Source organism: Lampetra planeri, chromosome 74, assembly GCF_965212315.1.
Source record: "Lampetra planeri chromosome 74, kcLamPlan1.2.h2, whole genome shotgun sequence".
Taxonomy (NCBI): domain Eukaryota; kingdom Metazoa; phylum Chordata; class Hyperoartia; order Petromyzontiformes; family Petromyzontidae; genus Lampetra; species Lampetra planeri.
In genome coordinates, this window is record NC_136179.1 from 3,941,300 (window position 1) to 3,953,552 (window position 12,253).

Sequence of the window (12,253 nt, forward strand, 5' to 3'; positions counted from 1 at the left end):
GTTGACCAGTGCACTTGGTGGCAGGTCAGCTTACAGCGCCTTGTTATGGCGCTTACGCACAACTTCGTGACGAACGCTGCACGTTCCGTCGCTTTCATGCAGGGGGCGCTGCAAACCTACGTGCCCTCTGCATAAACAACGGAGGGGCAGGGACAGACGTTCGATCGCGTTGGAATCGATCTGCAGACGGCGGTCTTATCGCACGGCCAGCTCTGTGTCGCCTCATCTCGATCCCGCGATCCCAAACAGGTGAAAGTCCGCATCAAACTGAACCCCCAGCAAGGCCATCTACTTCACGAGAGAAAATTCACACGAAATATCGTTTTCAATGAATAAGCTTTTAATGAAGAAGTACATTTATCTAATTCAAAACATAATACAATTCAAAGTTGTTTAATTTTCAAACTTCAAAACGGAGCATCGAGAGCTTGCGTGGATGTGTCGCTCGTGTGCAATTTATTTCGTCACTTTACAATCAGCAAGGACCATTTCTCGTCCTAATTCGATAAAATGTATGTCAACACATAATACAAAATTATAATTCGTGTTGTAGAGAATGTTCCTCCTTTTCGTGTAACTTTTAATTGGTATGCCTTGTAACTGATTAATGATCCGAGCATGCTCGCTATTTAAAAGACAATGAGTTGCTCCAGAGGCAGACGCTTCCTGAAAACACAAAAGTACCCTTTGACCTGTATCACAAGAACAATGAGTCTCACCCGAGTGATCTGTACAGGTTACTTGCAAAACACAAACTTTGTCCTAACATCACTTATTCAATGTTTGACCCTTATAGACAAAATGTTACATGTACGCACACCATCAGACAAGTAATCATTCTAAATTATTGACAATCATTTTAACTAATACTATTGCGCCATTCAAAACGAATGCTGGTGTCTGGGTCAAAATTGAGCAAATTCCAAACATTACCTACAAACTCCACAACCAAGGTGCCACATCAACCATCGCCCTCTACTGACAGGCTCTTGTCTACATGCAGGCCGGTGCAGGGCCACCACCTTGTGCCACACAGGGGCAGCTGCTATTTGGGGGTGCTCTTCGAGTGTTTGAAACGAGATACGATACAAAACTCCGAGTTGCCGAGGCGATTAAGTAAGCACCATATAAATTCAATTTATAACAGTGAATGCTTGGGAGCTTATTGGCTCTCGCTCCTGGTTAGAAATCTACCCAACACACAGGTCCACAAAGACTGGCCGCTCTTACCCTGCAGGTTGAACCTAGGAACCGAGTGTTCAACTTCACATTCTTGTCATTAAAGGCCTGTGACAAAGGTGCGTCTATTGGAGCGACATCGTCTCAAGCGTACACATCTCCCGGGTCTCCATTTGACTTTCTATTGTCTCGGAGGAAGTCAACCCACACCTCCACTTCCACAAACTGCTGGGAGTTGCCTCGCTCTGCCTCACAGTGAGATTTCTCCTCCTGCTTCACGTTGCCTCCATCGATGTGAAGGTCCGATTTTGGAGTTGAATCTTCATCTTCACATTTTACCTTTACTTCTTCGCTCTTCACCATCACTTCTTCACGTTTCACCTCGATACCTTTCAAAGTATCCAAGCTGGGATTTTCTTCCGGTTCTTGTTTCATGAGGGATGGACTCATTGCATCACTTTGACTTTCACAAGCTGATTTCAGACTCCACTCCTTGTGGATATTGTGATGCTTGTGTGTTCTCTGGTGTCTTTGAAGATTTGGTGAAAGTGTAAACGCCTTCCCACACACACTGCACTTGAAGGGTTTCTTTCCCGTGTGTGTTCTCTGGTGTTCTACAAGAGTAGATGTCCGTGCAAACGCCTTCTCACACACACCACACTTGAAGGGTTTCTCTCCCGTGTGTGTTCTCTGGTGTTTTACAAGAGCAGATGACTGTGCAAATGCCTTCCCACACACACTGCACTTGAAGGGTTTCTCTCCTGTGTGTGTTCTCTGGTGTTCTGCAAGAGTAGATGAATGTGCAAACGCCTTCCCACACACACCGCACTTGAAGGGTTTATCTCCCGTGTGGGTTCTCTGGTGTATTACAAGAACAGATGACTGTGCAAACGCATTCCCACACACACTGCACTTGAAGGGTTTCTCTCCCGTTTGTGTTGTCTGGTGTACTTCACGAGTAGATGACCGTGCAAACGCCTTCCCACACACACTGCACTTGAAGGGTTTTTCTCCTGTGTGTGTTCTCTGGTGTGCAACAAGAGTAGCTGACTGTGAAAATGCCTTCCCACACACACTGCACTTGAAGGGTTTCTCTCCTGTGTGTGTTCTCTGGTGTTTTACAAGAGTAGATGACTGTGCAAACGTTTTCCCACATACACTGCACTTGACGGGTTTCTCTGCTGTGTGAGTTCTCTGGTGCTGTGTCAAATGGTCAGTACGATCTGTGCTGTTGGCACGCAGGTCACATTGTTGCCTTTTTGCACCGAGCCGCGCCGAGTGCCTTTGCTCCATCAGACCAATTCTGCAGAGGAAGCGACAGCTGTAGACAGAAAAATATATCCACACCATCTACACATCAGTATCAATGCATATATAGTCACACGTGACTTACACGTCTATACTTATACATATATTCATGATAGTGAAAAAGTGTCCCAAATTCATCACACGGGCTGTTATGGCACACAATGAGAGGGCAAATGGTTATAAACATGCCTGGAAGCCCTAGTATCTTCAAAATTAATGTTAACCCAAACTCCGAGCACACGATTTCGGCTGTCTGGCTTCAAAATGACTATTTATGAAAGCTAAATTCAGCTGACATAGCAAAGGGTGCTGAAAAAAATACTATTTGTGTTATGCACAAATGCATAAATTAATGTTCAATTGCAACTTTGAGGTGTGAAGCCAGGCACAGATGTCCTTGAATGCTGGTATGAAGTTCCGACTTCAGCTGCACGTGGGCTGTGATAACTTCCTGACTCCAATCTTACAAAGACTTCCAGAGGAAAACAAAAATAAACTACCGTTTTGATATAACCTCCGTGCTCAATAGAATTAATAGACTTTACTGCAAATACAAACTTGACACTGTCACACACTCAGGGGCGGAGCCAGTATTTTAAGGTAGGGAGGGGGGCAAACCCTCCAGCAATGAAAAATGATAGGAGTTAATAATAGGAGTTTTCCCCTTTGTTCTGGCAACAAAACTGAAACCTTACGAGGATTCATTTCTGTGTCGTGTTTTCTCCGGAGACACTTTGTTGGGGGCACGTCTTTATTATATACACGCGCCCTAACTACTAAACATCAACTCCTCGTACAGTTTATCTCAAGTACTTCCACTCGGTATATTATACGCCTCCTACGTAACATGCCTGCCCCGGCTGTGCTCCAGGTCCTCTGGCTATAATATCCTATGGGAGACCCAGGGTCCACCACTGGCCTCACAGAGCTTCGGCCCTTAAAAAGACGGCGAAGCTAGGGGTCCAGGGTCCTATTCTAGCAGGTCTTCTTGCTTCAACTGGTCGTCTTCAACTGCCAGGACATCTCCAGAGGTCTGCCTTATATACGTTTCTCAGCCGAGGTGCGGACCTCCGTGAGGGACGCGGGTGACCCCAGAGTCCCTCACCGAGGTCTGCATGTCTGCCGTTGCAGGCCAGTACGTCCGTAGCCCCCCCGGCCATTGGGAGTGTTTGCGAGGGATCGTAGGACCCCTCACAACCCCCAACCGCAAAAACACACTATGATAATGTGTGAGCTGTACGCCTTTTGGCGTCCTCTGGTCGAGCACCAATTGGCGTCCTCTGGTGGAGCACCAATTGGGTCGAGGCTCAAAAAAAGCCATCCCTTGGTGTGGACCAATCAGTTTCAAGAACAATGCATATATATTCTTGGTTTTTTCGGTAAAGTCACGTAGAAGGGAAGTAATAAAATAATAAAAATAAAACATAATAAAATAATTCTCATGACGTTTCGGCTACAACGCAAGCAGCCGTCTTCAGGTAAAGAATGAGACACTGCCAAGCTAGGAGCTTATATATAAGCTGAGTTGGGGGTGTAAGAAGAGCGCCTTAACAAAATAATGTGCATATCAAGAGGAATTTAGCATATTCATGGGAAACGCATAGGAGGTGGGCGGGGGGGTTTCAAAGTCATATTATGCCCATGCATTATGCAGGATCAGCAGCACCAAAGGGAGGGGGCACGGGGTAGCATTAACAAAGGGAGGGAATGTTAATAGTATGTAGAAGCAATGAAACATGTGAATGGGAGAGCGGTGGCCGAAGACCCGCAGCGGAGCAAATAATGCATTCCCTGTGGAGAACACAAGATACACAGTTAATGCCAGTGAGTGGACTGCGGTCTGAAAGTCACCATAAACGTGAACAACAATCAGTTAAGATCCGAAATGGTTTATTACGTCCTTCCAATGATTGCTGAGCCAGAATCCATCTTCTCGGTTGAAATTGTCTCTGTGTTTGTATATGTGGATCGCCTCATGAACGAATCTCTCATGGTAGCTAGATGGCTTGCAGAGAACCTCTGTCTTGGAGAAGTCAATGTCATGTGAGCCCACTGAATTGTAACAGTGATCTGCCACGGCTGAGGTGTTTGTCCTACCGTGTTTCAGGTCTGCTTTATGTTTATGGATGCGGTCCGAGACATGTCGTTTGGTTTCTCCAATGTAACTGCTACCACAGAGGCAACTTAGTTTGTAGACGCCAGGGTAATGTATGTCTGGAACCACGTCTTTTACAGATGGGACCAGATCACGGATTTTATGTACTGTGTTGAATCGGACCTGAATCTTGTGTTTAATCAGGATTTTGGAGATCTTTTTTGTGACCCCAGCAATGTAGGGTAAGGTGATGGTTTTGAAAGGCTCCTCAACCGGATCCTTCTTGATGGTTGGAGTGATGGCTTTACGGATTGTGTAGTCGGAGTAACCATTAGCCTTAAGAGCTTGGCGTACGTGTTTGAGTTCACTGGCAATGTGTTCCTGGTCGGAGATGCATTGGGCTCTATGGTATAGAGTCTTGATGAGGGAGTTCTTCTGGCTTCTACATATTATTAACATTCCCTCCCTTTGTTAATGCTACCCCCTGCACCCTCCCTTTGGTGCTGCTGATCCTGCATAATGCATGGGCATAATATGACTTTGAAACCCCCCCGCCCACCTCCTATGCATTTCCCATGAATATGCTAAATTCCTCTTGATATGCACATTCTTTTGTTAAGGCGCTCTTCTTACACCCCCAACTCAGCTTATATATAAGCTCCTAGCTTGGCAGTGTCTCATTCTTTACCTGAAGACGGCTGCTTGCGTTGTAGCCGAAACGTCGTGAGAATTATTTTATTATGTTTTATTTTTATTATTTTATTACTTCCCTTCTACGTGACTTTACCGAAAAAACCAAGATGAATCCCTGCAGTCACGAAAGCTTTAAATCGAAAAATGCATATATTATCATAGTGTGTTTTGTTTGCATTTGACTGCAAGTATTGTGGTAAATGCAGACATGAATCCTCGTAAAAGACGTTTGGTTGGTTCGATCTTGTTGGTTTTTGTCATTAGGCTGTTAGTAGGATCCTACTAACAGCCTAACGACAAAGACCAACAAGATCATCAGTAGGATCCGACTAACAGCCTAACGACAAAGACCAACAAGATCATTACGAGTTCGACGTCCCTAATCGAACCAACCAAACGTCCCTCCTTAAAACCCTCGGCTGCAAGACCTCCCAGATTCTATGGTCTTCCCAAGATCTATAAAGAAGGCTCCCCACTACGACCCATAGTGTACAATCAACTCTCCTACCTACAAACTGGCCCGTTTTCTATCAGATACTCTGCTCCCCTTCACTGGCAAGACCTCGACAGCAGTACTTAACTCAACCCAATTGGTCTCTATGGTCAAGGACATGGTACTGTCTCCTGATGATATGCTCGTCAGTTTTGATGTGGTATCTCTGTTTACCAAAGTCCCAGTTCCTGACACCTTAACAAAAATCGAAGACTTGGTCCAACATGGACTGAACTCGGATGTACCTGCGCTGGTTAGGCATTGCCTCACCAACACTTACTTTACCTGGAATGGCACCTTCTACAAACAGAATGAGGGTACCCCCATGGGCTCCCCCTTGTCACCAGTGATAGCCAATGTGTTCATGGAAAAGTTTGAATCAGATGCTATCCAGGCGTCCTTCCCTGGGGAAAATATATGTGGATGACACTTTCGTCATTTGGCCACATGGCCTCCCAGCATTGAACCATGTTTCTGGACCACATCAATTCCAGACACCCATCCATCAAATTCACCATGGAAGTGGAGAAAGATGGCAAACTACCATTCTTGGATGTTCTGTTTGAGAGGAGACCTTATGGATCCTTGGGACATTGTGTTTACAGGAAGGCCACCCATACAGATTCCTACTTGAAACCTGATTCCCACCATCATCCGGCTCAAAAGAATTCTCTCATCAAAACACTATACCAGAGAGCTCATTGCATCTCTGACCAACACCACCTGGCCAGTGAACTGAAACATGTACATTTGGCCCTCAAGATGAACGGACACTCTGACCGCACTATCCGCCAAGCTGTTTCTCCCACCATACAGAAACAACCACTTGAAACTCCGATCAAAACTGTCATGTTGCCATACATAGCAGGCGTGACCAAAAAGATCTCCAAAATTCTAAACAAACATAAGATCCAAGTCTGATTCAGTACAGTACATAAAATCCGGGATCTGATCCCATCCGTAAAGGATGTCATTCCGGACTTACAGTACCCCGGTGTTTACAAATTGAGTTGTCCCTGCGGGGACTTGTATATTGGGGAGACGAAACGACATATTTCGGACCGAATTCGCGAAAACAAATCAGATTTGAAACATGGCAGAACAAATTCTTCAGCCATTGCCAATCATTGTTACAATGCTGTGGGTGATCATGATATAGTTTTCTCCGATACGAAGGTACTCTGCAAGCCGGCTGGATACCACCAAAAATGTGTCCATGAAGCCATACAGATATACAAACACAGACATAACTTCACCCGAGAAGATGGATTCAAATTGAGCAATCATTGGAAAGATGTGATTAACCATGTTAAACTTAAATCGCCACTCCCCCCGCTCTGCGTCCCTCCTCCACCATCCGTGACGCCGTCTTTTAGTTCCACCTTCACCTTCCTGGCTCCACCCACATCCTAACCCCCCCCCCCATCCTACACTTTGTCCTCCCTCCAATGACTATTTAGACGCCGTTTTACTATTTTCACCTTCCTACAACGTTTTACTATTTTCACATTCCTGGCTCCACCCACACCGCAACCCCCCCCATCCTGCACCCGTCCCCCTTGGCTCCTCCCCCTTCCTCTTACCCTATATATTAAATGCCCCATTACAAATAACTCCCACTACAGTTATTTTGCTGTGCCTTTTGACACCTGATGAAGGAGGCTTGTGTTGCCTCTGAAACGTTGTGATTTTAGTTGATTTATTTTCATTTATTATTATTATTTTACTTAAGTTTTAACCTACGTGACTTTATCGAAAAAACCTAAGAGTATGAATCCTTGCAGTCACGAAAGCTTCAAAGTTGTTAGTTAAGAGTTATTAGTAAGGACTTGTCCCTTGCTTTTTATTCGACTCGTGTGATCGGCATCGCACTCGCTGAAGGTGTTTGCCTTCAGGGAAGTCGTGTACTGTATACGCAACTGCGCACAATTCTACGAGTCGCTTGTAACTGCTTTGCTGTTACTTATTGCAAATTATGGTCTTGGACTGTTGTCCTCTCAAGAGTCCCTGGCACATAATAATATGCCACACGGTGGCGGTCGCAAAATGCTGATTTATCTATATATAAAAAAGGGAAGTTTGTGAATATGTCTGTTCGAAATGTTTAGCATACTTCCCGACATGCAACAAACTTGAAATGTGGCATGTGGGTAGCTTTCAGACTGTACACAATGCAAGAAGTATAAAAATAGATTTGAAGCTTTCGTGACTGCAAGGATTCATATTCTTAGGTTTTTTCGGTAAAGTCACGTAGGTAAAAATTTTAAAATTAAAATTAATAAAAATAAAATAAAAATAAAAATCACGACGTTTCGATTGCAACACAAGCAATCATCATCAGGTATAAATGAAATAGCAACAAAACATTCTAACCAGAAAAACTATAGACAGACATATAAGCAGACAGATATCACCAAGATACATAGAGAGAGAGTAACACAGGTACAGAGAGGGAGATCGTCTCTGTTGAGTGGCCTTAAATAGGCAGAGGGGGCGGGGGCAGAGAGATGGACGGGGAAGTTCCAAGTTTACCTTTTTTTCTCTCTCTCTGGGTTTTTGTTTTCTCTATCTGCCTATGTATTTAGTGTACTTTTTTCTGTCTACACTCGTTTTTTGTCGTTCTTATGTTCTGCTCTGTCTGTGTGTCTCCGTTCCTTTTGTTTTATGCTTTGTCTTTCTTTGGAATTTTCACACTTAAATTCTAACTTAGCAATCTTTGAAATACGTAATCGACCAGGCTATGCGTTGTGTGTTGACCGACTCTCTGTGTTGTATTACATAACATTTCGATATTTTGCTAGGTTATTTAATTTAGTGTGTTCTTTCTCCCTCTCTCCTAATGTTCAAACTTGCTTTCTTTACTACGCGTTTTCCGCACTCATTGACATGTTAATTTGTTACGCATTTTCCGCACTCATTGACATGTTAATTTTTTATCTAACCCCCTCCATCTCTCTGCCCCCGCCCCCTCTGCCTATTTAAGGCCACTTAACAGAGACGATCTCCCTCTCTGTACCTGTGTTACTCTCTCTCTATGTATCTTGGTGATATCTGTCTGCTTATATGTCTGTCTATAGTTTTTCTGGTTAGAATGTTTTGTTGCTATTTCATTTATACCTGATGATGATTGCTTGTGTTGCAATCGAAACGTCGTGATTTTTATTTATATTTTTATTTTATTTTACTTTTATTAAATTTAATTTAAAAATTTTTACCTACGTGACTTTACCGAAAAAACCTAAGAATATAAAAACAGACTTTTGTATCTTGGGGAAGGGGTGCAATAATGCATATATTTTGCATGCAAGTGAGCAGTGACATCACATCTGTCATCACATCTGTGATGTCACACCCGCATGCGGAAGCGTTTCACAGTGTGCTTGCTGACGTCACCCCCCCCCAAACACTCCGCGTAGGCCGTGTTTTAATCCAAGACAAGAATCCAAGTCCCGGGCGAAGCCGGGTAGTAAAGCTAGTCTATATATCAAAGGGAAATGTGTGGATATGTGTGTGTCTGTTCGAAATGTTTTGCATACTTCCCAATATGCAACACACTTGAAATTTGGCATGTGGGTAGGTTCCATACTGTACACAATGTAATAACTATAAAAATAGACTTTTGTATTTTGGGAGGGGGGGGGAGAAATGACCATGGAGTGTGTGGAATCAACCCGCAACACACCTGAGTTAAGCGCTCTGCAACGCGTACCCCTACCATATGGCTCTTCGTGTGCCGTACTTCTAGAGCTGTTAACAGCGTGCCGGGAGATTTTAGGTGGCGCTTCGCTCCTGGCCGATGAAGCCATTGGCTTCTCGGAGTTTCAATACATATCCGTGTGAATAACAGGTACAACTGCTATCTTAAATATAAAGCAGAAATTACATATGTTTGTTTGTGTGAAGCAGCAAAAACTCTCCAACGCTGAGCTCTGGCATCATGAAATTTTCACAGCTTATGCTGTCTGGAATTAATCAGTGAACATGACTATTTTCAGGTTGCCACGTCATTCCCTTCCCGAGTTGCCAAAATCGACATTACGTAGAAGTGGGTTAAGGTTAAATTTCCTTCAGTGAAAAACATCCCATTTAGTTAAATTGATTTCTTTCAGCTTTTTTCTTTCTTACAAGAATCAATTTTTCAGGGTTTTTCAGTGACACGGTTCACAGGTGGTGGTGTGTCCAGACCCATGCCTGGCCACCTTCATCTGCTCAGTATTAATGCTTCCTCACTCCAAGTAATTCATTGAGGAACAACCAACACAGCCGAGGCTGCATGTCTCTCTCCTGGTGGTGAGATGTTAACTACCTGTCATGGCATACAGGAAGTCGTGGGTTCGATCCCAACCCTGACGCCTGCTGTATATTTGGAGTTTACGTGTCTCTCTCTCCCCATGGTCGCGTGGATTTATCTCCGGATCTCCCGGTTGTCCTCACTCCACATGCAGAGAGTGAACACCGCCACGCGTCTAGAGTGAACACCGCCACGCGTCTAGAGTGAACACCACCACGCGTCTAGAGTGAACACCGCCACGCGTCCAGAGTGAACACCGCCACGCGTCTAGAATGAACACCGCCACGCGTCCAGAGTGAACACCGCCACGCGTCTAAAGTGAACACGGCCACACGTCTAGAGTGAACACCACCACGCGTCTAGAGTGATCACCACCACGCGTCTATAGTGAACACCGCCACGCGTCTAACGTGAACACCGCCACACGTCTAGAGTGAACACCACCACGCGTCTAGAGTGAACACCGCCACGCGTCTAAAGTGAACACCGCCACGCGTCTAGAATGAACACCACCACGCGTCTAGAGTGATCACCACCACGCGTTTAGAGTGAACACCGCCACGCGTCTAACGTGAACACCGCCACACGTCTAGAGTGAACACCACCACGCGTCTAGAGTGAACACCGCCACGCGTCTAGAATGAACACCACCACGCGTCTAGAGTGAACACCGCCACGCGTTTAGAGTGATCACCACCACGCGTCTAGAGTGATCACCACCACGCGTCTAGAGTGATCACCACCACGCGTTTAGAGTGATCACCACCACGCGTCTAGAGTGAACACCGCCACGCGTCCAGAGTGAACACCGCCACGCGTCTAGAATGAACACCGCCACGCGTCTAAAGTGATCACCACCACGCGTCTAGAGTGAACACCACCACGCGTCTAGAGTGATCACCACCACGCGTCTATAGTGAACACAGCCACGCGTCTAACGTGAACACCGCCACACGTCTAGAGTGAACACCACCACGCGTCTAGAGTGAACACCGCCACGCGTCTAAAGTGAACACCGCCACGCGTCTAGAATGAACACCACCACGCTGTTGACAAACCTCACCTTGTTGTTGTGGGAAGGTCGCTTCTGAAAACAAGAGCGGTATAGCAGCTCAAGCGGGCTTGGCCTGGTAAAAAAAGAAAAGAAAAACTGAGAATATATGAAGTAAAACAAAGTTACAAAGTTGCGAGCCAGGTGAAGAGAAATTAAACTTAAGCGAGAGATTTGAAGCAAACGCGATCAGGCGAGGGCAGGAGGCAAGGCCCCGCGTTGTAAAGTTTCAACCTGGACATCGCTTCCATGCTCGCTGCTACTCAATTGACATCCCTACGAGAGAGCGAGGCTCTACCTCGGTAAACAACAACAACAACCACAACCACCACAACCACCAAAACAACAACCACCACCACCACAACAATTTCTCACCTCGGATTTCAGTGCATGGGCGGAGCATGTGTTGGCGGGTGCAGTGGCTGGCCGCTTGCGCACAATCGCTCCATTGTGTTGGCGTGTGCAGTAATTGGCCGCTTGCGCACAAGCGCTTCCACGTCCATCGGCCACCCTTTTGGCCTCGCCCCCCCTCCCTCCCCATACGTTCCTTTCATTGGCTACCATAGACTGATGAGCTCCCCCCTCCCTCTCCCTCCCCCCTCAACTCGCTTTTAAGGGATTACATCTTGAATCATTGCCTCACTTGATACAGCTAATCTGGCTGTGACGGTCCCACCTGATGACGGAGACTTGTGTTGCCTCCGAAACGTCGTGATTTTTGTTTTATTTTTTATTTTACTTTCTACGTGACTTTACCGAAAAAACCTAAGAAGATGATTCCTTGCAGAAATCGAAAGCTTCAAATCTAGAATCATGGGCGGAGCGGCAACTTCCTGGTTCCTCGCGACGTCACGCGGCAGCAGGCGACATGACGTCATTTGCGGGGGACGATGACACTCCCCTCCCACAATGAGCGGCTCTCAACTCGCAACGGCTTTCACGAAGACATTATGTTAATGAGTCGCCTGTTACTGGGCGTGGCTTTGCCCAAATAAGGATTGGCACTGGGACAGATATCGACAGCGGCCGAGCGGAGGTGACGTCACGCTCGAGCGCGCGGTGGTCGGGGGTGGGTGACATGACGTCAATAGCGAGGAACTCCTCCCCCTGGCGTTTGACGCCGATGAGGTCACGCTGCGCGGT

General features: G+C 45.8%; 1 protein-coding gene across 1 annotated transcript; it reads right to left on the minus strand.

Annotated features, from left to right (window-relative positions):
* Positions 1 to 322: 322 nt before the first annotated feature.
* On the minus strand, positions 323 to 11,646 carry LOC144737864 (uncharacterized). Its single transcript, XM_078620742.1, has 3 exons — positions 11,486 to 11,646; positions 11,123 to 11,186; positions 323 to 2,500 (listed from the first exon to the last, which is right to left on the minus strand). Exons 1-3 carry the CDS (start codon positions 11,511 to 11,513, stop codon positions 1,324 to 1,326), a joined length of 1,269 nt encoding a protein of 422 aa, XP_078476868.1. The 5' UTR covers positions 11,514 to 11,646; the 3' UTR covers positions 323 to 1,323.
* Between the last annotated feature and the right edge of the window lie 607 nt (positions 11,647 to 12,253).

Coding starts and splice junctions, on each gene's coding strand:
- LOC144737864 (XM_078620742.1), bottom strand. CDS start 11,513: ATGCTCCGCCCATGCACTGAAATCCGAG. Junction 11,187..11,485: donor CCCATGCACTGAAATCCGAG/GTGAGAAATTGT, acceptor TTTTTTTACCAG/GCCAAGCCCGCTTGAGCTGC. Junction 2,501..11,122: donor GACCTTCCCACAACAACAAG/GTGAGGTTTGTC, acceptor TTCTGTCTACAG/CTGTCGCTTCCTCTGCAGAA.